General features: G+C 44.3%; 1 protein-coding gene across 5 annotated transcripts; it reads left to right on the top strand.

Moving 5' to 3' along the window:
- The first annotated feature begins 52 nt into the window (after positions 1-52).
- On the top strand, positions 53-26,479 carry ccdc57 (coiled-coil domain containing 57). Of its 5 annotated transcripts, none has more exons than XM_021576231.2 (21): positions 53-213; positions 402-663; positions 818-949; positions 5,072-5,180; positions 7,189-7,290; positions 7,415-7,572; positions 7,675-7,749; positions 7,867-8,067; positions 8,759-8,917; positions 9,040-9,202; positions 10,999-11,109; positions 13,277-13,544; positions 14,124-14,327; positions 14,596-14,696; positions 14,856-15,056; positions 15,304-15,360; positions 15,949-16,219; positions 20,658-20,791; positions 23,095-23,235; positions 23,823-24,033; positions 25,715-26,479. In XM_021576231.2, the coding sequence occupies exons 2-21, from the start codon at positions 404-406 to the stop codon at positions 25,882-25,884; spliced, it is 3,228 nt and encodes a 1,075-aa protein (XP_021431906.2). In that variant the 5' UTR covers positions 53-213; positions 402-403; the 3' UTR covers positions 25,885-26,479. The 5 variants fall into 5 exon arrangements, with proteins under 5 accessions (XP_021431906.2, XP_036811951.1, XP_021431908.2 ...); XM_036956055.1 differs by having other exon boundaries at positions 58-259; XM_036956056.1 differs by lacking the exon at positions 23,095-23,235.
- Positions 26,480-26,577: the final 98 nt, after the last annotated feature.

The raw sequence follows: 26,577 nt of genomic DNA, 5'->3' as shown, positions 1-26,577 counted from the left end.
ATTATAACATTTTGTAGTAGCGGTACTTTTCGTTCTTCACAAACACATTTTCTACACGGACGAATTACACAGACGGACAACGCAGGGGTTTCCATAGAAACAGCGGGAGAACTCAAATTAGCATTTTAACAAAGTGTTGACTGCAAACGATAATATATCTATAGCTAAACAACTCTTTATAAGAGCGACATTAGTTAGTTGCATGCTGTCGAGGTACGTTAGCGTTAGAAAACCAGCTGCTAGCTTAGCCCTCCTAACGGTAATGTAACGTTAGATAACGCGTTACTTAGCGAGCAACGTCTGCTTTCATTTCGGAAATTGTGTGTGTGTGTGTAAAGTGTTTTCACGATGCAGTGTGTGCATTGACCCTCTAGACTTTGATGTGTGTGTGTCTTCTCTAGCCATGCAGGCTAATGATGGAGCTGACCTGGACACCCAGTTGGCATGTAAGGAGAAAGAGTGGAAGGAGCTCCAGACCCTACGGGTCCAGCAGCAGGATATGTCCCTCCGTGATGCCCAGGAACAGCTCTCTCTCCTCAGGGAACGCTTCCAGCAGCTCAAGGAGGACTTCTGCTTTAACCTGGCCGTGCTGGAGGAGAGAGACAGAGAGCTGGAGAGATATGACGCCATGGCTGCCCGCGCACAGGCCACAGAGACTGCCAGGTCAATCATTCAATCAAATGTATTTTATAACATTGTGTGTGAGAGAGAGTAATGTTGTATTATTTGTTATGTATCCCATGACCCCCTGGAATACATTGACTATTGTCACTGAGAGGACTGTTCCAGCTTTAACATGTGACTTTCCTTATTGAAGGCAGGAGGAGTTGAGTCAATTACGTATCCAGATAGCCAAGCTGCAGGAGGAGAGGGAGAGCGAGGCAAGGGAGGTGAGACACAGCCAGCAGAGAGCTGCCGAACACAGGCTGCAGCTAGAGAGGCTCCAGAGGTGAGTGGGATGGGGTTAAGGGCCGGGAAGTGGGGTACAGGTGGGATGGTTTCCCCAATTTTATTCCAATTCAAAAGACACAAACAAAGCTCTTTTGGGGGCTTCTTTTCCCTCACTGTTTTCCAGTAATTGTCACTGACTGACTGTAGTTAGAGGACAGCCTAACGATCATGCTGAGAGAAGAATGCCGGCGTCTGGCCTCAAACAAAGATGTCTATTAAAGCTGATGTGTACAACAATCTATTTATCCCCACGGTGACTCACCAGGCCCATCTGTATGGGTTATATTTAGACAGGAGGACCCAGTAAGTGTCCATTTACAGTGCCTTTAGAAAGTATTCATATCTCTTGATTTATTCCACATTTAAATTTTGTTGTTACAGCCAGAATTCAATTTGGATTAAAGTGTTTTTTTTCTCTCACCCATCTGCTCACAATACTCCATAATGACAAAGCAAAACATGTTTTTAGAAAATTTGGCAAATTTATTGAAATTTAAATACAGAAATATCAAATTTACATAAGTATTCACAACCCTGAGTCAATACATGTTAGAATCACATTTGGCAGTGATTACAGCTGTGAGTCTTGCTGGGTAAGTCTCTAAGAGCTTTGCACACCTTTAAGCTCTGTTAAATTGGGAGTTGATAATGGCTAGACAGACATTTTCAAGTCTTGCCGTAGATGTTCAAGCAGATTTAAGTCAAAACTGTAACTAGGCCACTAAGGAACATTCAATGTCGTCTTGGTATATTTGGACTTGTGTTTTAGATTATTATCTTGCTGAAAGGTGAATTTGTCTCCCAGTGTTTGTTGGAAAGCCGAGTCGACCATATTTTCCTCTGTGATTTTGCAGAGGAATGGCTCTATTCCATTTATTTGTATTATAAAAAAACTCCCTATTCCTTGCCGATGACAAGCATACCAATAACATGATGCATCCACCACCATTCTTGAAAATATGAAGAGTGGAACCCTAACCCTAATCCCAAACATAACACTTTGTATTCAGGACAAAAAGTTCATTTTTTAGCAAAGTATTACTTTTGTGCCTTATTGCAAACAGGGTGCATGTTTTGGAATATTTATACTTTTTACCCCTTTTTGATGATATCCAATTGGTAGTTACAGTCTTGTCCCATCGCTGCAACTCCCATACAGACTCGGGAGAGGTAAAGGTGGAGATCCATGCATCCTCTGAAACACGACCCCGCCAAGCCGCACTGCTTCTTGACACACTGCTCACTTTCCCCTGAAGCCATCCACACCAATGTGTCGGAGGAAACACAGTACAACTGGCGACCGAAGTCAGCATGCATGCGCCAGGCCTGCCACACGGAGTCGCTGGAGCGCAATGGGACAAGGACATCCTGGCCGGCCAAACCCTCCCCTAACCCGGACGACGCTGGGCCAATTGCGCACCACCTCATGGGTCTCCCGGTCATGACACAGGCTGGCATTGAACCCGGGTCTGTAGTGACGCCATAGACCGCTGCGCCACTCGGGAGGCTGGAATATATTTTTTCTGTGCAGGCTTCCTTCTTTTCACTCTGTCAATTAAGTTAGTATTATGGAGTATCTACAATGCCTTTGTAGATCCATCCTCAGTTTTCTCATATTACAGCCATTAAACTCAGTAACTGTTTTAAAGTCACCATTGACCTCATGGTAAAATCCATGAGCGGTTTCCTTCCTCTCCGGCAACTGAGTTAGGAAGGACGCCTGTATCTTTGTAGTGAATGGTTGTATTGATACACCATCCAAAGTGTAATTAATAGCTTCACCATGCTCAAAGGGATATTCAATGTCAGGTTTATTTTTTTACATTTATTTTCTTCATGTACCAATAGGTGCCCTTCTTTGCGAGGCATTGGGAAATCGCCCTGGTCTTTGTGGTTGAATCTGGGTTTGAAATTCACTGCTCAACTGAGGGACCTTACACTTATCTGTATGTGTGGGGTACAGAGTAGAGGTCGACCGATTAATCGGAATGGCCAATTTAGTTAGGGCCGATTTCAAGTTTTCATAACAATCGGAAATTGGTATTTTTGGGCGCCGATTTGCCGATAGAATTTTTTTAAATATATTTTTTTATACCTTTATTTAACTCGGCAAGTCAGTTAAGAACACATTCTTATTTTCAATGACTGCCTAGGAACGGTGGGTTAACTGCCTCGTTCAGGGGCAGAACGACAGATGTTCACCTTGTCAGCTCGGGGATCCAATCTTGCAACCTTACAGTTAACTAGTCCAACGCAATAACGACCTGCCCCTCTCTCGTTGCACTCCACAAGGAGACTGCCTGTTACGCGAATGCTGTAAAGCCAAGGTAAGTTGCTAGCTAGCATTAAACTTCTCTTATAAAAAACAATAAATCATAATCACTAGTTAACTACACATGGTTGATGATATTACTAGATATTATCTAGCATCTCCTGCGTTGCATATAATCTGACTAAGCATACAAGTATCTAAGTATCTGACTGAGCGGTGGTAGGCAGAAGTAGGCGCGTAAACATTCATTCAAACAGCACTTTCATGCGTTTTGCCAGCAGCTCTTCGTTGTGCGTCAAGCATTGCGCTGTTTATGACTTCAAGCCTATCAACTCCCGAGATGAGGCTGGTGTAACCGAAGTGAAATTGCTAGCTAGTTAGCGCGCGCTAAAAGCGTTTCAAACGTCACTCGCTCTGAGCCTTCTAGTAGTTGTTCCCCTTGCTCTGCATGGGTAACGCTGCTTCGAGGGTGGCTGTTGTCGTTGTGTTGCTGGTTCGAGCCCAGGGAGGAGCGAGGAGAGGGACAGAAGCTATACTGTTACACTGGCAATACTAAAGTGCCTATAAGAACATCTAATAGTCAAAGGTTAATGAAATACAAATGGAATAGAGGGAAATAGTCCTATAATTCCTATAATAACTATAACCTAAAACTTCTTACCTGGGAATATTGAAGACTCATGTTAAAAGGAACCCCCAGCTTTCATATGTTCTCATGTTCTGAGCAAGGAACTGAAACGTCAGCTTTCTTACATAGCACATATTGCACTTTTACTTTCTTCTCCAACACTTTGTTTTTGCATTATTTAAACCAAATTGAACATGTTTCATTATTAGCTTTTTATTGATGTATTATATTAAGTTAAAATAAGTGTTCATTCAGTATTGTTGTAATTGTCATTATTAAATTATTATTATTTTTTTTAAATGTATCTGCTTTTTTGGTCCTCCAATAATCGGTATCGGTGTTGAAAAATCATAATCGGTCGACCTCTAGTACAGAGATGAGGTAGTCATTAAAAAAATAATGTTAAACACTATTATTGCACACAGAGTGATTCCATGCAACTTATTATGTGACTTGTTAAGCACATTTTTACTCCTGAACTTATTTAGGCTTGCCATAACAAAGGTGTTGATGCTTATGGACTCAAGACATTTCAGCTTTTCATTTGTAAAAAATAAATAAATGAAAATACATAATTCCACTTTGACATTTTGGGGTATTGTGTGTAGGCCAGAGACCAAAAATCTCAATTTAATTCATTTTAAATTCAGGCTGTAACACACTAAAATGTGGAAAAAGTAAATGGGTGTGAATACTTTCTGAAGTCACTGTATATGGCATTTAGTGCACAGTTTATATTGTAGGCTGTAACTTAATTTTAAATTATTATTAAGTTTTCACTATTATTTCACTACAGTTTTAGGCTCTGTTGTATACTCGGTTCCAGTGTAACTCAGTTGGTAGAGCGTGGCGCTTGCAACATTTTGTGGGTTCGATTCCCACAGAGGACCAGTACGAAATAAGTATTAAAATGTATGCAATCACTGCTCTGGATAAGAGTGTCTGCTGAATGACTAAAATGTAAGTGATTTGAACTGTGTAACTCTTTTAGCCTCATAGCAGGCAAAACACTTAGCCTGAAATATGTGCAAGCCCTCTCCATGGTTCCTCCGTGTTCTCAACTTTGAGAGGTAATCTAGTGTCGTGGTGGTTTCAGTGACTGGTGTCTGTGTATTTCCTGATGCCATGATGGCTTTTGCATCCGGTGTGTGTGTATTTGCCAATGTCATGATGGCTTCAGGGTATGGTGTGTGACTGTGTGTCATCTTTCTGTCACTCAGCGGTCAGGCTGGGGACCTTCAGAAGCAGAGAGCGGAGTACGACGGGATGAAACGAGATCTCCAACGCAGAGTCCAGGAGGTGGAGGGACAGCTGGCTCTACAGAAGCAGGTACACACACACTTGGCAAGGGGCTTTTTTATGGTGCTCCTGAGTGGCGCAGCGGTCTAAGGCACTGCATCTCAGTGCTAGAGACGTCACTACAGCCTGGAATCTAACCAGGGTCTGTATCACAACTGGCTGTGATTGGGAGTCCCATAGGGCGGGGCACAGTTGGCCCAGCGTCGTTAGGGTTTGGCCGGGGTAGGCTGTCATTGTAAATAAGAGTTTGTTCTTAACTGACTTGCCTAGTTAAATAAAGGTTAAATAAAATAAAAAATATAAGGGAAGTGGGAGGGTGCAGTGGTAGGCCGCTTTTCTCAAATTTTAACAGAAGAGTCGCCTTTCCCTGTGGAAACCACATGCAGACAAGACATTTAAACCAGATCAGCCAGATGGGCGATATCTTTACAATTACAGTCTGGATGAAAAAACAGTTAATCTACCCGGATTAAAATAGTAAATTTGTTTTTGACCAGAAACAATGTTATTTCACTGTAAACAGATTAACAACAGACTTTCAGCATTCTTATAGGGAAGGGCTCTCAACATGTACGGCACTGAGACAAATGACTGATGATTGGAAATTGATAATAAGAAGATTGTGGGAGCTGTATTGCTAGACTTGATATTATCGATCATAATCTGTTGCTGAAAAAATGTATCTGTTATGGCTTTACATCCTCTGCCATATTGTGGATTGAGAGCTACCTATCTAATAGAACACAGTCAGTGTTTTCTTTAATGAAAGCCTCTAACATAAACCAGATATTGTGGTGTTCCTCAAGGCAGCCGTCTCGGCCCTCAACTGTTCTACATTTTTTTTACTTTTGACCTATTAGCGTTGAATAAGCCTGTGTGTATCTATGTACGCAGATGACTAAACATTATACACGTCAGCTAGCTGTAGTCAGTTTTATAATGTGGCGATTTACCAAGTTGACAAAACTAAACTGCTTGGTGTAACCCTAGATTATAAGCTGACATTGTCAAATGCTGCAATGAAGTATATAGGCAAATTACAGTTGGCTCAGAACAGAGCAACGTCAGAGCAATGTACACGGATGGCTAATTTATACAGCATGCATATCAATCTCTCCTGGCTCAAAGTAGAGGAGAGATTGACTGCATCACTACTGGTCTTTTTGATAGGTATTGACGTGTTAAAAATACCCAACCGTCTGTTCAATCGGTTAACACACAGCTCAGTCACTCATACATACCCCACGAGACATGCCACCAGAGGTATCTTCACAGTCCCTAAGTCCAAAACAGAGGCTAGGAAATACACAGGACTATATAGAGCCATGACTACATGGAACTCTTTAACCTCAAGCTAGCAGTAAAAATGTTTTAGATCAAACGACACATCACGGCACAACGCGGACTGTGAAGAGACACACACACTCCACACTCACTCACACATGATTATTATGTAATAATGGAGCAATGTAAATTTGTATAATGCACAATGTTTTGTTTGATGTGCTGTTTAATCTCTGTTTGGACCCCAGGAAGAGTATCTGCTGCCTTGGGGATCCTAATAATATACTAATACTATACCAACTGCCTGTTAAACCTCTGTGTGTGTTTTTATGTATACGTGTTTGTGTTTGAGCATACTTGTGTGAGTGTGGTATTTCAGTCTAAACTCTGTGGCATGCAGCGTGTCCTGCTGCTGGCTGTTGTCCTGGCTCTTTGCTGTGTCACTCGATCTCTAGAGAGAATACCCCCCTTTGAGCAGCACTGTATGTGTATGTTAGTCTGACTGTGTGTGTGTGTGTGCGAATGTGTGTGTTTGTGTGTGATTACCCCCACAGCCCCACCTAAATCTGTAACGTAAGGAGAGAAGGTGCTAACACCTGCTGTGATGAATGAGGCTGGCTTGTCTGCTAGTTTTGGCTCTGTGTATGGCGTCTGGAATAGGTCAGCTGGAAATATACCTTTCAGGGATGTCTGTCTGGGATATTTGGAAGCTTCATCAGGAATTCATCATCCTCTCTATCCCTCACATGTTCAGGAGATGATGACAGACTTTGATAATGAGATGAGGCAGAGAGAGCATGAGTTCAACCTGAGGATGGATGAGATGAGATCCGTGGTCCTGTCTCACGAACTCAGGGTAAGGAGCAGGTGTGTGTGTGTGTGTGTGTGTGTGTGTTTACCTACCTCCAGGTAAAACTGCTGAGTAAGATGGGAAGATATGTGCTGATACTTTATGTGCGTGGGTGCGTGCCTCTCCCCAGGTGAAGCTGCTCTCTAAGGAAACAGAGGTCCACTCCCAGGCCCAGGCTCAGGCTGTGGAGGCCCTGAAGGCCTCAGAGGATCTCTGTCAGCACACACACACACAGCTACAGCACAGACACTGGGAGATAAAGGACATCACTGCCGTCAAGGACGCAAGGTGTGTGTGTGTGTCCTACCACGTTGACTTAGAGTTATTCATGCCAACATTATTTCCCATCGTTTCCCATGTCTTAGATAAAATGTGATTGTCATTTCTCAGGATAAAGGATCTAGTGGACAAACTAAAAGCTCTACAGACCAAGAGGAAGAGAGAGGAGGAAGTCTACAACAAGAAGTGCGTCTTGCTATACAAATTCAACATAAGACCGCAAAGACAAACTACCAGCATATCAGCAGTAGTCCTAGACTAATGGTAGTCTAATGGTGAGTCTTTTGATGTTCCTATCTATAGGCATGAGCAATTGGACCGGGGAGTGCGTGAGAGAGAGGCTCAGCTGGATGCGTTAAAGGACGCTCACAGAGAACAGCTACGACAGGCGGAGACACATAGCGGTCAGCTACAGTCAAAACTGGAAGCCATGGCAACGCACACACATAGGACCCAGAGAGACCACGAGGACACACTGCGAGAGAGAGATCAACAGATAGACAGGTGAAACACTGTGTGTGTGTGTGTGTGTGTGTGTGTGTTTGCACGTTCTGCATTAGCTGTCTGTTTTTTCTGTGTGAGTGTGTATGTGCTTTATTTAAGCGTGTGTCTCTGGTCCAAAGCCCTGGATGATCACAGTGTTTGCACATGCTCAGTGAGTGAGAGGGAGTGTGTGAGACAGTGTGTGGGCATACATTACTCTGAAGCTGTCTGTCAGGAAGCAGTGATTATGTAACAATGTGTGAAAGGAAAAGAGCCTCCAAGGCCCGCTCTTAATGGGATGAAACACACAGAACATTTAGCAATCATCACACTTTGATCATAAATGACTCTTTACAATATACAGTGAAAATATACAGGTGTAGGATCTTAATTTGATCACCCTGTTGCAGGAGAACTTTCCTGCAATGCAGGAAATTCTAAACTTGTAGTGTATTTGAGGTTTAAAAAAGCTTCTGAAGTCTGTAATTTCCACTTTGAAATCAACCCATACAAAAATGTACATTCATTATAATCCACGTAATAATTCACCTTTCCTTTTGCTGCAAAACACAGCTACCATTTTGTAACACAACACTGGATAGATTCATGGCTCTCCTCCAGGATGTTAAAGGTATTCTTAATAAAAGGAGGTGAACACTTTAGTGTTGTTTCGGTACGACAACTTCAACCTGTGTGTTATTGTGTTGTGAAGGCTTCGTATGGAGCTGGAGACGACTCGTAGTGGCTGGGACACGTACATCACTCAGATCTCTAAGGAGACGGTTTTTAAGGACACAGAACTGCTAGCCCTGCAGGAGATAGAAAGCAAATTACGGACCGAACTTGATCGGAGCAGGGGGGAGACGGAAAGGTTGGTTTGTGTGTTTTTTTATGCAGGTAAAAGGGTTATTTGTATATGTGTGTATGTCTCAGGTGTTAACTGTGTGTGTGTGTATGTGCTTGCTTGCTTGCTTGCATGCATGTGTATCCCAGGTACAAGCAGCAGCTGTTTGTGGGTGTGGAGCGAGAGAAGGCTCTAGAGCAGAGAAGAATCCAGGTGGAGCTGGAGTGGCAGAGACGCTGCGAAGACAACAAGACTGAACACTACTTGCACAGTGAAGAGTTAATACAGGGCCTGACACAGGCTAGAGACCAGGTGAGACTCTCCATTCCTCATACAGGTGTACTCACATACAGGTACAGTTGAAGTCGGAAGTTTACATACTGTACACCTTAGCCAAATACATTTCAACTCAGTTTTCACAATTCTGACATTTAATCCTAGTAAAAATTCCCTGTCTTAGGTCAGTTAGCATCACCACTTTATTTTAAGAATGTGAAATGTCAGAATAAAAGTAGAGAGAATTATTTATTTCAGCTTTTATTTATTTATTCACATTCACATCAGAAGTTTACATACACTCAGTTAGTATTTGGTAGCATTGCCTTTAAAATCTTTAACTTGGGTCAAATATTTAAGGTAGCCTTCCACAACCTTCCCACAATAAGTTGGGTGAATTTTGGCCCATTCCTCCTGACAGAGCTGGTGGAACTGAGTCAGGTTTGTAAGGCCTCCTTGCTTGCACAGGCTTTTTCAGTTCTGCCCACAAATTTTCTATAGGATTGAGGTCAGGGCTTTGTGATGTCCACTCCAATACCTTGGCTTTGTTGTCCTTGAGTCATTTTCCCACAACTTTGGAAGTATGCTTGGGGTCATTGTCCATTTGGAAGACCCATTTGCGACCCATGGTGTTTATACTTGCATACTATTGTTTGTACAGATGAACGTGGCACCTTCAGGCGTTTGGAAATCACTCCCAAGGATGAACCAGACTTGTGGAGGTCTACAAAAAAAAAAAAATCTGAGGCCTTGGCTGATTTTCTTTTGATTTTCCAATGTTGTCATGCAAAGAGCCACTGAGTTTGAAGGTAGGCCTCAGAAGCTTCTAAAGCCATGACATCATTTTCTGGAATTTTCCAAGCTGTTTAAAGGCACAGTCAACTTAGTGTATGTAAACTTCTGACCCACTGGAATTGAGATACAGTGAATTATAAGTGAAATAATCTGTCCATAAACAATTATTGGAAAATTACTTGTGTCATGCACAAAGTAGATGTCCTAATCAACTTGCCAAAACTATGTATAGTTTGTTAACAAGACATTTATGGAGTGGTTGAAAAACAAGTTTTAATGACTCCAACCTAAGTGTATGTAAACTTCTGACTTCAACTGTATATAGTACCAGTGATGGAAAAAGTACCCAAATGTCATACTTGAGTAAAAATCAAGATACCTTAATAGAAAATTACTCAAGTAAAAGTGAGTCACCCAGTAACATACTACTTGAGTAAAAGTCTAAAAGGTATTTGCTATTAAATATAGTTAAGTATTAAAAGTAAATGTAATTGCTAATATATAAGTATTAAAATTATAAATCATTTAAAATTCCTTATATTTAGCAAACCAGATGGCACAATGTTCTTGTTTTTTAAATATTTACGGTTAGCCAGGGGCACACTCCAACACTCAGACATAATTTACAAATGAAGCATTTGTGTTTAGTGAGTCCGTCAGATCAGAGGCAATGGGGATGACCAGGGATGTTCTCTTAAGTGCTTGAATTTGAGCATTATCCTGTCCTGCTAGCCATTCAAAATGTAACAAGTACTTTTGGGTGTCAGGGAAAATTGATGGAGTAAAAAGTACATAATTTTCTTTAGTAATGTAGTAAAGTAAAAGTTGTCAAAAATATAAATAGTAAAGTACAGATACTCAAAAAAACTACTTAAGTAGTACTTTAATGTATTTTTACTTAAGTACTTTTCACCATTGTATAATACTAGTGAGCCCATATACCAGTGCAAGTCGAGGTAGAAAGATATGGTCAAGATCGGTAGAGGCTTCTCCTCATCATCAGTTCATTTTGATTCTGTATTTCCTGTTGACCTCAGGCTAGTGCGGAGCTGAGAGAGAAGGAGAGAGAACTACAGGACATGTCGGTACTACTGCACACTGTTACCAAGGAGAGAGACCAGGCCCTGGGTCTGCCAATCAGAGAACAGGTGAGAGACCAACTAAAACACAGGGGAGGGATGTCATCCAATCATGTTGGAGCTGTAACTACTTGCCACAGAGTTAAAGGTGAGAGTGATGGGTTACAGTAACAGGACTGGCCTGTTATGAGAGAGAGACAGAAAGAGATAATAATACCTAATGTCCTACTGCAGATCTATTTCTGTGTGCAAAAGAGAAATGTTCTGTATTACTAACCCCTTCACCCCACAAACAGTGTTGTTACAACAGCTATTCTAAAAATAGCACTTGAGTCCCACTTGTAGTGGGAGCTGGCGTAGGGTGTTAGACTACAGTACAGTGGGGGGGTAAGAAGGGGAGGGAACTGACTTTACCCAAGAAACCCTAGCCCTTGAGTGATGTTACCACAGCTATTCTGAAGAACAGCAGGAGCCCCACATGTGTCCTGGATAGTGAGAGAAAGTGAGTAGGGCGATAGGCGGAAGCATGGGGAGGAGTGGAGTTTGGGTGTGAGAGATGGATTTTGGGGGGGGCATGACTGATACGGCATCCCCTCACCCCTGTCTCCAGGCTGGTGGTTAATCTTTGGCATGTGAAGGTCTTTAAATAGTGCAGCCTTCTGACAGAATGGCTGCACCCTCTCTCTCACATTCTGACAGCCCTTATACCACTCCAACAGACTACAGCCAGCCTTACGCTTTCACATTCTGACCAAGCTAACAGATAACAGCCAAACCACTGATCATAAGGGCAGACTGCCGGGAGTGGGGGGAGAGTGATAGAATATGGGAGACAGACACAGAGAAATAGAGACCGAGAAAATAAGCTGTTACCAGGCCAGAAGTGGTAGCCTTTAAACAGCCCTCGGCTCCTGTCAACACCGCCTCTATTACCATTTGATTAATTGCCAAAGTTATACGGCTTATCTGGTTTATACCCTCCTCTTCCTCCTCCTGGCCTGGTGCTACTGAGCTTCCTGGTCTGAACTTAATCGGATACTAGACCTTCTTCTCCCTTATTTGTCCTACTCTTCCTCTTCTTCAGAGGGGCCCTTTTTCAGGGTGTACTCCAGAAATAGTACCCTAACTTTGACCTCAGACCTTTCATTCATTATTTTCTGTATTCTACCAGTCAATACTTTCTCTGTTCTCCATTCAATAGTTAATTGTTCCTTTATTCAAAGGTTCTACTGTTCTGCTTTCCATTATTCAGTGGAGTTACTTGGCTTTCTTCAATGCCCAGATTCCTCTCTTATCTAAAGCGACTTCTCCCATTCTATCATATGAACTCTTGCTTACAACAACACACACACACACACACACACACACACTTGAGTGTTATCTCTACCCTTATGATACCCCTCCATTCCTAGAGGGGGGCTCTGGTCCCGTCCACAGCCTTTTTTAGGAGGTGCCCTTTCCTTGAGCAGCCCAAGTGGTCTGATGCCAAGAAACTGAAGATCTTGTACAACGCTGTGTACTACTCCCTTCACAGAACAGTGCAAACTGTCTCTAACCAGAATAGAAAGAGGAGTGGGAGGCCCCGGTGCACAACTGAGCAAAAGGACAAGTACATAAGGGTGTCAAGTTAGAAAAACAGATGCCTCACACGTCCTCAACTGGCAGCTTCATTAAATAGTACCCGCAAAACACCAGTCTCAACGTCAACAGTGAAGAGACGACTCCGGGATGCTGGCCTTCTAGGCAGAGTTGCAAAGAAAAAGCAATATTTCAGACTGGCCAATAAAAATAAAAGACTAAGATGGGTAAAAGAACAGACACTCGACCGAGGAATTCTGCCTAGAGTCGCCTCTTCACTGTTGACGTTGAGGTGGTGTTTTACGGATACTATTTTATGACGCTGCCAGTTGAGGACTTGTGAGGCATCTGTTGGTATGGTCACAGGTTTTGAGTTAATAGTGCATGCGTTAAAGTATGTTTTGAAGATAAAAAAAAACTATGATTGATATATATGATGGTTTAAATGTTTGCCCCCCATCAACCAACAACTACAATCAGAACCTTACCTCCATCTAGTGGTCATTGGTTGAAACTGCTCACAGCCAGATATTATTGTGTATGCATCTGTGTTTATTTATGTGAGTGAGTGTGTGTGTGTATGTGCATATATGAGTGTTTGTGTGTGCGCGTTCATGTCTCTGTGTGTGTGCGCGTGTATTTATTTCTGTCTGTCTAGCTATCTGCACTGCAGGGCCACAGACCTGGTGGTGGTGTCTCTGTAGGAGAGCTGCCGTCTGACGAGATCCATCGGCTGCAGCAGCAGAACAGCAGTCTGAGGGCTGTCATAGCCCAGATGAGGAGGGACATGGAGGATCTCAGCCAGCCTTCTCATCCTCCAGGACTCCCTGACACCTCTACCCAGATCCCTAAAGGACCTCTACCCCAGCTTCCAACACAGAACTCAGCCAAGCCAACTGACAGTGCTGCACAGCCCAGCCTGGCAGGTATAAACACACAACCCTAGACGGCCCAGACAGTCCTGGATCCACCCACACCTCAACCCCAACCTGTTGACAACTCGCTAAAGCACCAGGCCAACAACTGTCAGCACCAGCATGTCCCACTGCTTACTCTGTGTTGGCTCACACCGACACCCCTTCCCACCTGCACCACAAACAAATCTACTATGCGTGCATCCCTAACCCCATACATCCCTAGCCCCCCCATCCATTCACCTCCCACCACAAAAAACACCCGCACCCTACCAGAGCCTTAAAAAGCACCCTATCACCATCACTACCCCCATCATCCTGCTGGCCCCTAACTAGCTCAAAGCCCAGACCAACAGCTGTCAACACTAACCCGTCACACAGCCGAGTGCAGACCTGTAAGGAGTATATTAATGTCAACATAAAGTGTAATATGAGTTTTTATGGTTATGGTTACAGCTAGTTATTAATGGACTGGCTGTGGAGGCATAACCCTCGACCTTTAGGAAATAGAGAAGGGTAGTAATATAATCATAACTCAGTCACACACTGAGAAATCTGTGTGTGTTGTTTGTTTGTTTGTTTGTTTATCAGTGGTAGGTACCCCAGAGTATACCCAGGCTCTAGAAGAGGAGGTAGCAGAACTGAAGGCCAGGTGTAGGCGCTTAGAGGACCAGCTAGAGGGCTCCACCAGACCCCAGAACACCGCCACGGTTACCCCGGCAACCACACTCGTCCCCATCGCCCCCGACAACGCATACCTCCAGAACCACATCCGCTCCCTCAACGAGACCATCGGTAGGACGACATTTCAATAATATACAATATAATGGTACTAGAACAGAGATAATGGTATCACTTGTCGCACCTTATAAAGTTCTGACCAGAGATCTGAGAGTGGTGGTTACTTGTGTTTCAGTCTACTGCTATGCTGAGAATTAAAATGAGCAAAATAAGTTTTATTTTCCATTCAACAATGATTATAGGAATTTGACTTGGTGTTGAAATATAAAAAGCGATAACAACATAAAACTCATAGCCATTGTCTATGTAATGTTTACTGCAGGTGGCCAGCGAGTAGAGAAGGTGGCCAACACAGCAGCTCTGAGGAAACAGGAGGTCAGGGTAGCTCACCTGGAGGCTGCCCTGGCCTCACTCACCAAACAGGTACTGACTCTCTTCATCCCAAATCAGCCCTTCTATCATTTAAACTGCAGGCACTGTTGTATTCAGGCAACGGTTGGTGGATTTCAAAACAATATTAGTAGTCATTGTCCACCCGCAAGCCCCCTCTTTCTCGCTCTCTGTCACGCTCTCTCCCCACAGTGCCACACCAAACAGATGGAGGGGGAGGAGCTGCGTCTGGAGCTAGCCAATCAGAAGAGGAGCTGGTCGTCTGAGGAGAGAGGACTACGTCAGCGTTTGGTTGTCGTGGAGATGGAGCTGGAGGAAGTGAGGCGGGAGAAAGAGGAGTACCAGAAAGGAAGCATCCTCAACAACCTGGAAACTGTTGCCCTGGGCAACCAGGTAATGCCGAGTGACAGCTTGCCTCAAACCTAAGACTTTTAATCCACCCTAAACAAACAAAGATAGTAGACAATGAATGTAAATGGCAAAAAAAATGATTTTTGGTGTTTTAATTCAACTTTACTGGAATCCTCTGTCAGATAGCCCACAAAACACTTTCGTAACAATGACATTTGAGGTCAGGGTATTTGTCAGCTTATTATAACAGATTTTACACTGCCATCACACAAACTTTTGTTGTGACCAGGTGTCTGCACTGAAGATTGACATCGCCAGCAGAAGGGATCCCATCGTCTGTGAAGAGGTAAACCGTCTCAGAATGAATGACAAGACATAGAGCAGTGGTTCCCAAACTAGGGGTTATGACCCCATGTGGCGTTGCCTGATATGAAAATGTCGTCGCGGGATAATTTTTTAAAATCCAGAAGAAAAATATGTGTATAATTTTGTATAGAACAAAATGTATAATCATATCGTTTTTGTGTCTCGAAATCATTATGTAATTAACCTTAAAAATCTAAATGAAACTTATTCAAATTTGAAAGATACAATTCAACCAGAGAGCACCCTTAGATCATGGGAAAGGGATGCACTTGTATTTTTATTTAATTTAACTTGACCGTTGCAGTGAGTCTACGTTCCATGGTTTTGATGTGTCTGTTTTGTCCATATTAATGTTGGAAACAAGAAACATGTTTTCACCCAGAATCACATTTGTTTATTTTTCAAACTATAGCACACAATATTTCACATAAAGCAGGTTTTTAAAGGACTAAAGAGTTTAGTGTGCTTCATGTTGTTCTTTTTGCCATGGAAAATCTGGTACTGTATTATCGTGATAATGGTGACAACCCTGGTCAATATACACCCATCCTTCCCTCCCTCCCTCCAGAGTGAAATGGTGAGGCAGCTCCAGGAGGAAAACCTGTGTTTGAGGCAACAGCAGCTGTCCCTGGGCCTGAGGTCCGGTGGGGCAGGCGGGTACGGGCCAGGGTGTGGGGGGGTACAGGGGGGTAAGCTCAGTGCCCCTCTCAATGCCCATCTCCTTCAGTCCAAACTGAAGCAAGCAGTGCAGTGTATCGCCCGTCTGACCAGGGACAAACAGCAACTGATTGAGATGGGCAACAGGCTCCGGGCACAACTGACCGACGCTGGACTGGAGGGTAGGACTGACGCACAGGAGGCTGCTGAGGGGAGGACGACTCATAGTAATAGCCGGAACAGAGCCAATGGATTGGAATCAAACACATGGAAACCATGTGTTTGATGTATTTGATACTATTCCACTAATTCCACTCCAGCCATTACCACACGCCCGTCCTCCCCAATTAAAGTGCCACCAACCTCCTCTGGACTGACGCTACTGTAGAAACACATACTAACAGCATTGCCATTCACAATACCATACCAGAGAATTAAAAGATACAACACTTTAGTTTACTCCAATTAGGGTAAGTATGGTAGGGTAGGATGGTTAGAGTAGGGAGAGAGGGAGGGTAGGGATGGTTAGGGTAGGGGTGGTTAGAGTAGGGAGAGAGGGAGAGTAGGGATGGTTAGAGTAGGGAGAGAGGGAGGGTAGGGATGGTTAGGTTAGGGAGGGTATCGATGGTTAGAGTAGGGATGGTTATGGTAGGTAGGGTAGGGATGGGTAGGTAGGGTAGGGATGGTTATGGTAGGAATGGTTATGGTAGGGATGGTTAGGGTAGGGATGGTTAGGGTAGGGATGGTTAGGGTAGGGATGGTTAGGGTAGGGATGGTTATGGTAGGGATGGTTAGGGTAGGGATGGTTATGGTAGGGATGGTTATGGTAGGGATGGTTAGGGTAGGGATGGTTAGGGTAGGGATGGTTATGGTAGGGATGGTTATGGTAGGGATGGTTATGGTAGGGATGGTTATGGTAGGGATGGTTAGGGTAGGGGTGGTTATGGTAGGGATGGTTAGGGTAGGGATGGTTATGGTAGGGATGGTTAGGGTAGGGGTGGTTATGGTAGGTAGGGTAGGGATGGGTAGGTAGGGTAGGGATGGTTATGGTAGGAATGGTTATGGTAGGGATGGTTAGGGTAGGGATGGTTATGGTAGGAATGGTTATGGTAGGGATGGTTAGGGTAGGGATGGTTAGGGTAGGGATGGTTATGGTAGGGATGGTTAGGGTAGGGGTGGTTATGGTAGGTAGGGTAGGGATGGTTAAGGTAGGGATGGGTAGGGATGGTTAGGGTAGGTAGGGATGGCTATGGTATGGATGGTTATGGTAGGTAGGGTAGGGATGATTAGGGTAGGGATGGTTATGGTAGGTAGGGTAGGGATGGTTAGGGTAGGGATGGTTAGGGTAGGGATTACTTAGGGTAGGGATGGTTAGGGTAGGGATGGTTAGGGTAGGTAGGGATGGTTATGGTAGGTAAGGTAGGGATGGTTATGGTAGGGATGGTTATGGTAGGGAGGGGAGGGATGGTTAGGGTAGGGGGATCGGGATGGTTAGGGTAGGTAGGGGATGGTAGGGATGGTTGGGTAGAATAGGGATGGTAGGGTAGGGATGGTTGGGTAGGGTAGGGATGGTTGGGTAGGGTAGGGATGGTTAGGGTAGGTAGGGATGGTTATGGTAGGGATGGTAAGGGTAGGTAGGGTAGGGATAGTTGTGGTAGGTAGGGTAAGTATGGTTATGGTAGATAGGGTAGGGATGGTTAGGGAGGGGAGGGATGGTTAGGGTAGGGTGATAGGGATTGTTAGGGTAGGGAGGGGATGGTAGGGATGGTTGGGTAGGGTAGTAATGGTTAGGGTAGGGATGGTTGGGTAGGGTATGGATGGTAGGGTAAGGATGGTTGGGTAGGGATGGTTAGGGTCGGGTAGGGGGGGATAGTATATAGGGAAAAAAGTATAATAAGGGGGATTAGAAATTATGCAAACAATTAAATTGATAGACTAGGTTCTATCTGCAATATTAAAGCCAATCATATTGCAAATGGCTGCTAGGCTATATAGACCAGATATCACATAACCAATACTGCATGATGACAGCTTAATCCCCCAGACTATGAATCTATTTTTAATTAGTCCGTGATAACAGTCTAATGTACACTCATTTGATTGGCCATGTTATGATAACAGTATAATGTAAACTCATTTGAATTGGCTTTGCAGGGAAAGTGTCCGGTGGTGTGGTCCGGCCGTGTTGTGATTGGTCCGGTGGTGTGGTAGTGTTGACAGGGACAGGAAGTATTCTCTGCCGTGTTGCTCTTCCACCCCGCCTGTCACCCTGATCCCTGCTGCCCCGCGGGATTATGGGTGATTCAGCAGAGATCACACGCAGCCCCAGGGGCCGGAGGAATAACACAAACACCCTGGACACCTCTGCTCTCCCTCACACACACACACCAATGGAGGCTGCTGATGGGAGGACGGCTCATAATAATGTCTGGAATGGAGTGAATGGAATGGTAGCAAACACATTCACACCATTCCAGCCATTACACTTCATTACACTCATTATTCAAATCAAATGTATTTATATAGCCCTTCGTACATCAGCTGATATCTCAAAGTGCTGTACAGAAACCCAGCCTAAAACAGCAAGCAATGCAGGTGTAGAAGCACGGTGGCTAGGAAAAACTCCCTAGAAACCTAGAGAGGAACCAGGCTATGTGGGGTGGCCAGTCCTCTTCTGGCTGTGCCGGGTGGAGATTATAACAGAACATGGCCAAGATGTTCAAATGTTCATAAATGACCAGCATGGTCCAATAATAATAAGGCAGAACAGTTGAAACTGGAGCAGCAGCACTGCCAGGTGGACTGGGGACAGCAAGGAGTCATCATGTCAGGTAGTCCTGAGGCATGGTCCTAGGGCTCACGTCCTCCGAGAGAGAGAGAGAAAGAAAGAGAGAATTAGAGAGAGCACACTTAAATTCACACAGGACACCGAATAGGACAGGAAAAGTACTCCAGATATAACAAACTGACCCTAGCCCCCCGACACATAAACTACTGCAGCATAAATACTGGAGGCGGAGACAGGAGGGGTCAGGAGACACTGTGGCCCCATCCGAGGACACCCCCGGACAGGGCCAAACAGGAAGGATATAACCCCACCCACTTTGCCAAAGCACAGCCCCCACACCACTAGAGGGATATCTTCAACCACCAACTTACCATCCTGAGACAAGGCTGAGTATAGCCCACAAAGATCTCCGCCACGGCACAACCCAAGGGGGGCGGGCGCCAACCCAGACAGGATGACCACATCAGTGTCTCAACCCACTCAGGTGACGCACCCCTCCCAGGGACGGTATGAGAGAGCCCCAGTAAGCCAGTGACTCAGCCCCTGTAATAGGGTTAGAGGAAGAGAATCCCAGTGGAAAGAGGGGAACCGGCCAGGCAGAGACAGCAAGGGCGGTTCGTTGCTCCAGAGCCTTTCCGTTCACCTTCCCACTCCTGGGCCAGACTACACTCAATCATATGACCCACTGAAGAGATGAGTCTTCAGTAAAGACTTGGGTTGAGACCGAGTTTGCGTCTCTGACATGGGTAGGCAGACCGTTCCATAAAAATTGAGCTCTATAGGAGAAAGCCCTGCCTCCAGCTGTTTGCTTAGAAATTCTAGGGACAATTAGGAGGCCTGCGTCTTGTGACCGTAGCGTACGTGTAGGTATGTACGGCAGGACCAAATCAGAGAGATAGGTAGGAGCAAGCCCATGTAATGCTTTGTAGGTTAGCAGTAAAACCTTGAAATCAGCCCGTGCTTTGACAGGAAGCCAGTGTAGGGAGGCTAGCACTGGAGTAATATGATCAAATCTTTTGGTTCTAGTCACGATTCTAGCAGCCGTATTTAGCACTAACTGAAGTTTATTTAGTGCTTTATCCGGGTAGCCGGAAAGTAGAGCATTGCAGTAGTCTAACCTAGAAGTGACAAAAGCATGGATTAATTTTTCTGCATCATTTTTGGACAGAACGTTTCTGATTTTTGCAATGTTACGTAGATGGAAAAAAGCTGTCCTTGAAATGGTCTTGATATGTTCTTCAAAAGAGAGTTCAGGGTCCAGAGTAACGCCGAGGTCCTTCACAGTTTTATTTGAGACGACTGTACAACAATTAAGATTAATTGTCAGATTCAACAGAAGATCTCTTTGTTTCTTGGGACCTAGAGCAAGCATCTCTGTTTTGTCCGAGTTTAAAAGTAGAAAGTTTGCAGCCATCCACTTCCTTATGTCTGAAACACATGCTTCTAGCGAGGGCCATTTTGGGGCTTCACCATGTTTCATTGAAATGTACAGCTGTGTGTCATCCGCATAGCAGTGAAAGTTAACATTATGTTTTCGATTGACATCCCCAAGAGGTAAAATATATAGTGAAAACAATAGTGGTCCTAAAACGGAACCTTGAGGAACACCGAAATGTACAGTTGATTTGTCAGAGGACAAACCATTCACAGAGACAAACTGATATCTTTCCGACAGATAAGATCTAAACCAGGCCAGAACTTGTCCGTGTAGACCAATTATTATGAGCCATTCTCCCCCCGCAGCCTCCACTGACACACACATACGTATACAGATGTCTCTCCTTGCTATTTTCTCACACTTATAACTCTCTTGTTATTTCTCTCTCTTTCAGTTCTCCAGTCTGCTCCCAAAACCTCTCTAGACCCAGTGTCTATGGAGCCAGAGAGAGACCCATCCAGAGACACCCAGCACCAGCAGGGTCGGCTTTCTGCCCTAGAACAACTGCAGTACCAGCTCACCACACAGGTCTGATCACTTACCCCTTGATGTCAATGAGACAGTAGTGTGAAAGCTACATTGTCATATCTCAGGTTAGGACTGCAATGTAGATCCTCCAACTGCTCTTAAATTCATGCAAAACTAAATGCATGCTCTTCAAGCGATCGCTACCCGTACCCGCCCGCCCGTCTAGAATCACTACTCAGGACGGTTTTGACTTAGAGGATGTGGACAACTACAAATACCTAGGTGTCTAGTTAGACTGTAAACTCTCCTTCCAGACTAACAATTAAGCACCCACCAGTCATATATCTAAGTATTTGCTAGGTAAAGCCCCTCCTTATCTCAGCTCACTGGTCACCATAGCAGCATACACCCGTAGCACGTGCTCCAGCAGGTATACAGTGGGGCAAAAAAGTATTTAGTCAGCCACCAATTGTGCTAGTTCTCCCACTTAAAAAGATGAGAGGCCTGTAATTTTCATCATAGGTACACTTTAACTATGACAGACAAAATGAGAGAAAAAAAATCCAGAAAATCACATTGTAGGATTTTTAATGAATTTATTTGCAAATTATGGTGGAAAATAAGTATTTGGTCAATAACAAAATTTTATCTCAATACTTTGTTATATACCCTTTATTGGCAATGACAGAGGTCAAACGTTTTCTGTAAGTCTTCACAAGGTTTTCACACACTGTTGCTGGTATTTTGGCCCATTCCTCCATGCAGATCTCCTCTAGAGCAGTGATGTTTTGGGGCTGTTGCTGGGCAACACGGACTTTCAACTCCCTCCAAAGATTTTCTATGGGGTTAAGATCTGGAGACTGGCTAGGCCACTCCAGGACCTTGAAATGCTTCTTACGAAGCCACTCCTTCATTGCCCGGGCGGTGTGTTTGGGATCATTGTCATGCTGAAAAACCCAGCCACGTTTCATCTTTAATGCCCTTGCTGATGGAAGGAGGTTTTCACTCAAAATCTCACGATACATGGCCCCATTCATTTTTCCCTTACACGGATCCGTCGTCCTGGTCCCTTTGCAGAAAAACAGCCCCAAAGCATGATGTTTCCACCCCCATGCTTCACAGTAGGTATGGTGTTCTTTGGATGCAACTCAGCATTATTTGTCCTCCAAACACGACGAGTTCTATTTGTTTCATCTGACCATATGACATTCTCCCAATCTTCTTCTGGATCATCCAAATTCTCTCTAGCAAACTTCAGACGGGCCTGGACATGTACTGGCTTAAGCAGGGGGACACGTCTGGCACTGCAGGATTTGAGTCCCTGGCGGCGTAGTGTGTTACTGATGGTAGACTTTGTTACTTTCGTCCCAGCTCTCTGCAGGTCATTCACTAGGTCCCCCCGTGTGGTTCTGGGATTTTTGCTCACCGTTCTTGTGATCATTTTGACCCCACGGGGTGAGATCTTGCGTGGAGCCCCAGATCGAGGGAGATTATCAGTGGTCTTGTATGTCTTCCATTTCCTAATAATTGCTCCCACAGTTGATTTCTTCAAACCAAGCTGCTTACCTATTGCAGATTCAGTCTTCCCAGCCTGGTGCAGGTCTACAATTTTGTTTCTGGTGTCTTTTGACAGCTCTTTGGTCTTGGCCATAGTGGAGTTTGGAGCGTGACTGTTTAAGGTTGTGGACAGGTGTCTTTTATACTAATAACAAGTTCAAACAGGTGCCATTAATACAGGTAATGAGTGGAGGACAGAGGAGCCTCTTATTGAAGAAGTTACAGGTCTGTGAGAGCCAGAAAGCTTGTTTGTAGGTGACCAAATACTTATTTTCCACCATAATTTGCAAATAAATAAATAAAAAATCCTACAATGTGATTTTCTGGATTTTTTTTCTAATTTTGTCTGTCATAGTTGAAGGGTACCTATGATGAAAATTACAGGCCTCTCTCATCTTTTTAAGTGGGAGAACTTGCACAATTGGTGGCTGACTAAATACTTATATCTCCCTCACTAGCTTTAAGCATCAGCTGTCAGAGCAGCTTACCGATCATTGCACCTGTACATAGCCCATCTGTACATATGCCACCCAACTACCTCATCCCCATTATTATTATTTTGTTTGCTCCTTTGCACCTCAGTATCTCTACTTGCACATTCATCTTCTGCACATCTATCACTCACATGTTTAATTGCTAAATTAAAGCACTGCTTTGCTTTGTCTTGGCCAGGTTGCAGTTGTAAATGAGAACTTGTTCTCAACTGGCCTACCAGGTTAAATATAGGTGAAAAATAAAATAGAAAATGATCAGTACTCTGTGTGACCATCAGAGGGAGCACCAGAGTAAACCATGATTCTCTTCAGGAGCTGCAGTATGCCCAGAGGGAGCAGAGGAAGGGGGCTCCTATCATGGTGAGGCCTCTCCTCTCAGAGAGCAAGAGTGGAGACAGAGACAGGGTCATCAACCCCTGGGGCCAGGGGCACAAGGACACAGACAGACATGAGGTAATAACAGTAATGTCTGTCTACAGTGTCAGATACCACCTGACCCGAGGACCAATACTGCAAGAGCTTGGATTCTCAACTCACTTCAATAGACAGAGTTGATGTCTTGCCATTTATCCCTCTGCAATTTTCTGGTTGCTAAAATTCTAACAGTTCGCCTAATTTCAGTTTATGTGACTAAAAAGCAAGTATATTGTAGAGAAACATTGTACCATCTAAACTGCTGTGAAATATATTTTCAATAACCAACAATGTTGTATTTTCAGCTGCTTGATAATAAAAGATGCAAAAATGAAACTTAAGAACGGGACACATAGAAATAGTCACATAGAACATATCTGCTGCTTCTTAGACTTCCTTTCAATGAGAGGGACAGATCTATAACACATGTCTATGTGAATTTGGTCCGTCCCCAAAAAGTTACATATTGCATTATTAACTATAGCAACAGAGAAAACATAGCACTGGTATCATACTCAGTTTAAAATTATGTGCAAAATGTAATATTACTTATTTATACCTGAGTAATAAGTTGTTAATTAAAACAAAGACCGTGTTTTCACTTCATCTTCTCTCCTCTTCCTCAGCGTCCTAGGACTAAAGAGAACACCCCACCTATCAGCCAATCCCAGAGCTCCCTGCAGCTGGACCTCGGGTCACGAACCGCTTCCAGCCCGTCAGGTCCTCTACTGCTGTCGTCGGTGGCGACGGAGGGTTCACTAAGGGAGGTGTGGCAGATACTAGATAGAGGTCTCAGCCCCTCCATACTCACACCCCGGGAGAGCTGTTCTGAGAGAGGTGAGAGTTTACCTGGAGACAGTGATGTGAAGGTATTTGTCTAATTTCTTGTCAGCGCTCTCCTTTCTCTTTTTCTTTCTTTCTTTCTTTCCCCCCCCCCCCCTGTGAGTCACACCATTATAAACCCACTGGTGTGTCTGCATTCTATTGGCCATTTAGCACTTAGCGGAGTATCTGGTACAGGAAGTCCAGTATCACTCTTTCATGACACACACACACACCAATAACTAGGCCTCAGACCGAAAGGCTATTTGTATGAGATGATGATAATAGTGTTTATCATTTCACCTAGCTGAGGTTAAAGTAAAGACAGAGTTGCAGTCTGGCCACAGAGGAGGAGGGAGGTTGCCCAACTGGTGGCCTTGTATCTGTCCCAAATAGCACCCTTTTCCCTAGTGCACTACTTTTGACCAGAGCCCTATGGGCCCTGGACAAAATGAGTGCACTACATGGGGAATAGGGTGCCATTTGGGATGCACCTTGAGTCTGGGGCCAGATCACAGCGGTGACAGGGTGAAGGTTCTGACCAGGGACTCTGTTCTGCACTGGGAACAGTTTCTCAATCAGTGGACAGGGGAGCCACTCATGGGTTAGGTCTGGCTCTGTTGACACTGGTGTTGTTTGCAGAGCCCACGGCACTGGCCAGGCCTGGCTGGCACCAACACAGCCACCGCCTGCTAGAAGAAGTGCTGACTGATAGCCTGGATCTATTGCTGCGTGTTCGTATGTGTCTTGCCTCAGCAGCAGCCGCTGCAACAGGTCACAGACAGTAGTGAAGGTCATCCAACACAGTGTCCATCTTTCAGATTGGGATTTAGAACAGAGGCATTGCATCACAGTTGGCCCAACAGTAGACTGCCAAGGGTTTCCACATTATGCTGAGTAAACGTTGAGAAGAACACACAGGGCTCTCACGTGTGAGGAGAATGGGGCTGGGAGGGCATGCAACAAGTGTATACCATCAGAGACTTCAACAAAGAGGATTGTGGTATATACCAATATCATAATTGCTGGGTAAATGAGAGGAAAGCAATCTTTAGACGCGTTGGTATAGATAGGCAATCTTTAGACGCATTGGTGAAGATAAGGAACGTCCATAAAGGTGTCCAAGTTGAATTGTGTTGTTACGAACACATACTTACTTAGTATTTAGTACTCTGTCAGGAGAGGGGATAATGGTAACCATGGTGTTGTACAGTAGTATAGATAATGGAGATGTTGGTGCAATAAGCCTCTGCCTCTCTGTGTCTCTGTGCGGTGGAGAGAGATTCAGATAAGCACAATGTGAGCTCTGTCTCTAGGCAGCCATGCAGGCGCTCTGCACCGCAGTCACTTTCGGTGGCAGTCCCTTAGGCCTCATCCTCGCAGATGCTTTCAGTGCTGCCCGGTACATTGTATTCAACCTCAAATACCTTGCAGGGGGTTGGATTTCACAGCCAGCAGACTTTTCATTGCTAACATTTTGAAAGGCGTCTCAGGTTGGAAATAATGTCCTTGATCAGGCAGCACTGAGTGAGTGTGTCTGTGTTTCTCTGTGGGAATAAGCCCTCATTCACTGTCTGTTTGGAACTGAGGGAGACAGGCACTGTACTGCAACACACAGTCTCACTCACTGTCTCATTCTGCCCATGAAACAACCTTTTACAAGGCTGGAATTTAATTTCTACACATCTGCACCCAGGTGATGGTGAGCTGAATGAACCTAGCCCTGGGGACAAGGCAGTGGGGGTGAAGGGGTGCAGAGCACCTGTCCTGGAGAGGATGACACCAGCCAGGCCGTCTGCCACCGCCAGGAAGACCAAGACTAGTGCGAGGGGGGGCAAGATCAGGAACTACAATATCAAAGACTGATGGAGACTTTCTGGTAGGCTAACAGAATTCAACACAATTGGTAACTGTTGGTACCTGGTACCAAATGTTGCCTTGTGGTGCTTGATTTAACGAATACCAACATACTTAGTAGGTAGAAATGACAAGTAAATACCTTGTCATTTCTGTACTGTATACTAGAGTGTTACTATAATATCAGAGGCTAATGCAGAAGGTAATAGATATTGCGTGGGTGGTGCCAGGCTGGTTCTGCTCTAGCCAGGCTAGTTTGTCTTCGCATGGCCACCAGGGGAGTGGTGCTGACAGCAGATCCAGTCTGGCACCCAGATTAGGTAGATAGTAACTATCTGCTCAGGCCAGGGGGAACCACTTGGCCTTTACACCTCAGGAAAGAGAGGATTCATTGAAGTTCTTACTGGGCTTCCTTTCACTGATGCTCACACTGAAAAGCACAATTTTGTACCTTCTCATGTTTTTCTCTCACCATGACAAATCAACTGTTAGGTGCTCTTGTTGTACGGGTCCTGAACAGGCCTTGATATCTGTGTTGATTTTATACCAAATCATGAAGTTGTGATTGTTCCAATAAAACATTAATTAAAATTTTACATTTTTAGAAATGTTCCTTTATTGAAAAAGTGTTACAGCAAACAAGAATTGTTACAAATTTGACCTTGAAAAGGGATCTTATGAAATATGAATTAACACATTATG

The sequence above is a fragment of the Oncorhynchus mykiss genome, chromosome 20, assembly GCF_013265735.2.
Source record: "Oncorhynchus mykiss isolate Arlee chromosome 20, USDA_OmykA_1.1, whole genome shotgun sequence".
Taxonomy (NCBI): Eukaryota; Metazoa; Chordata; class Actinopteri; order Salmoniformes; family Salmonidae; genus Oncorhynchus; species Oncorhynchus mykiss.
Note: the sequence above shows the minus strand (reverse complement) of the source record. Positions and strands in the feature narration are given on the sequence as shown.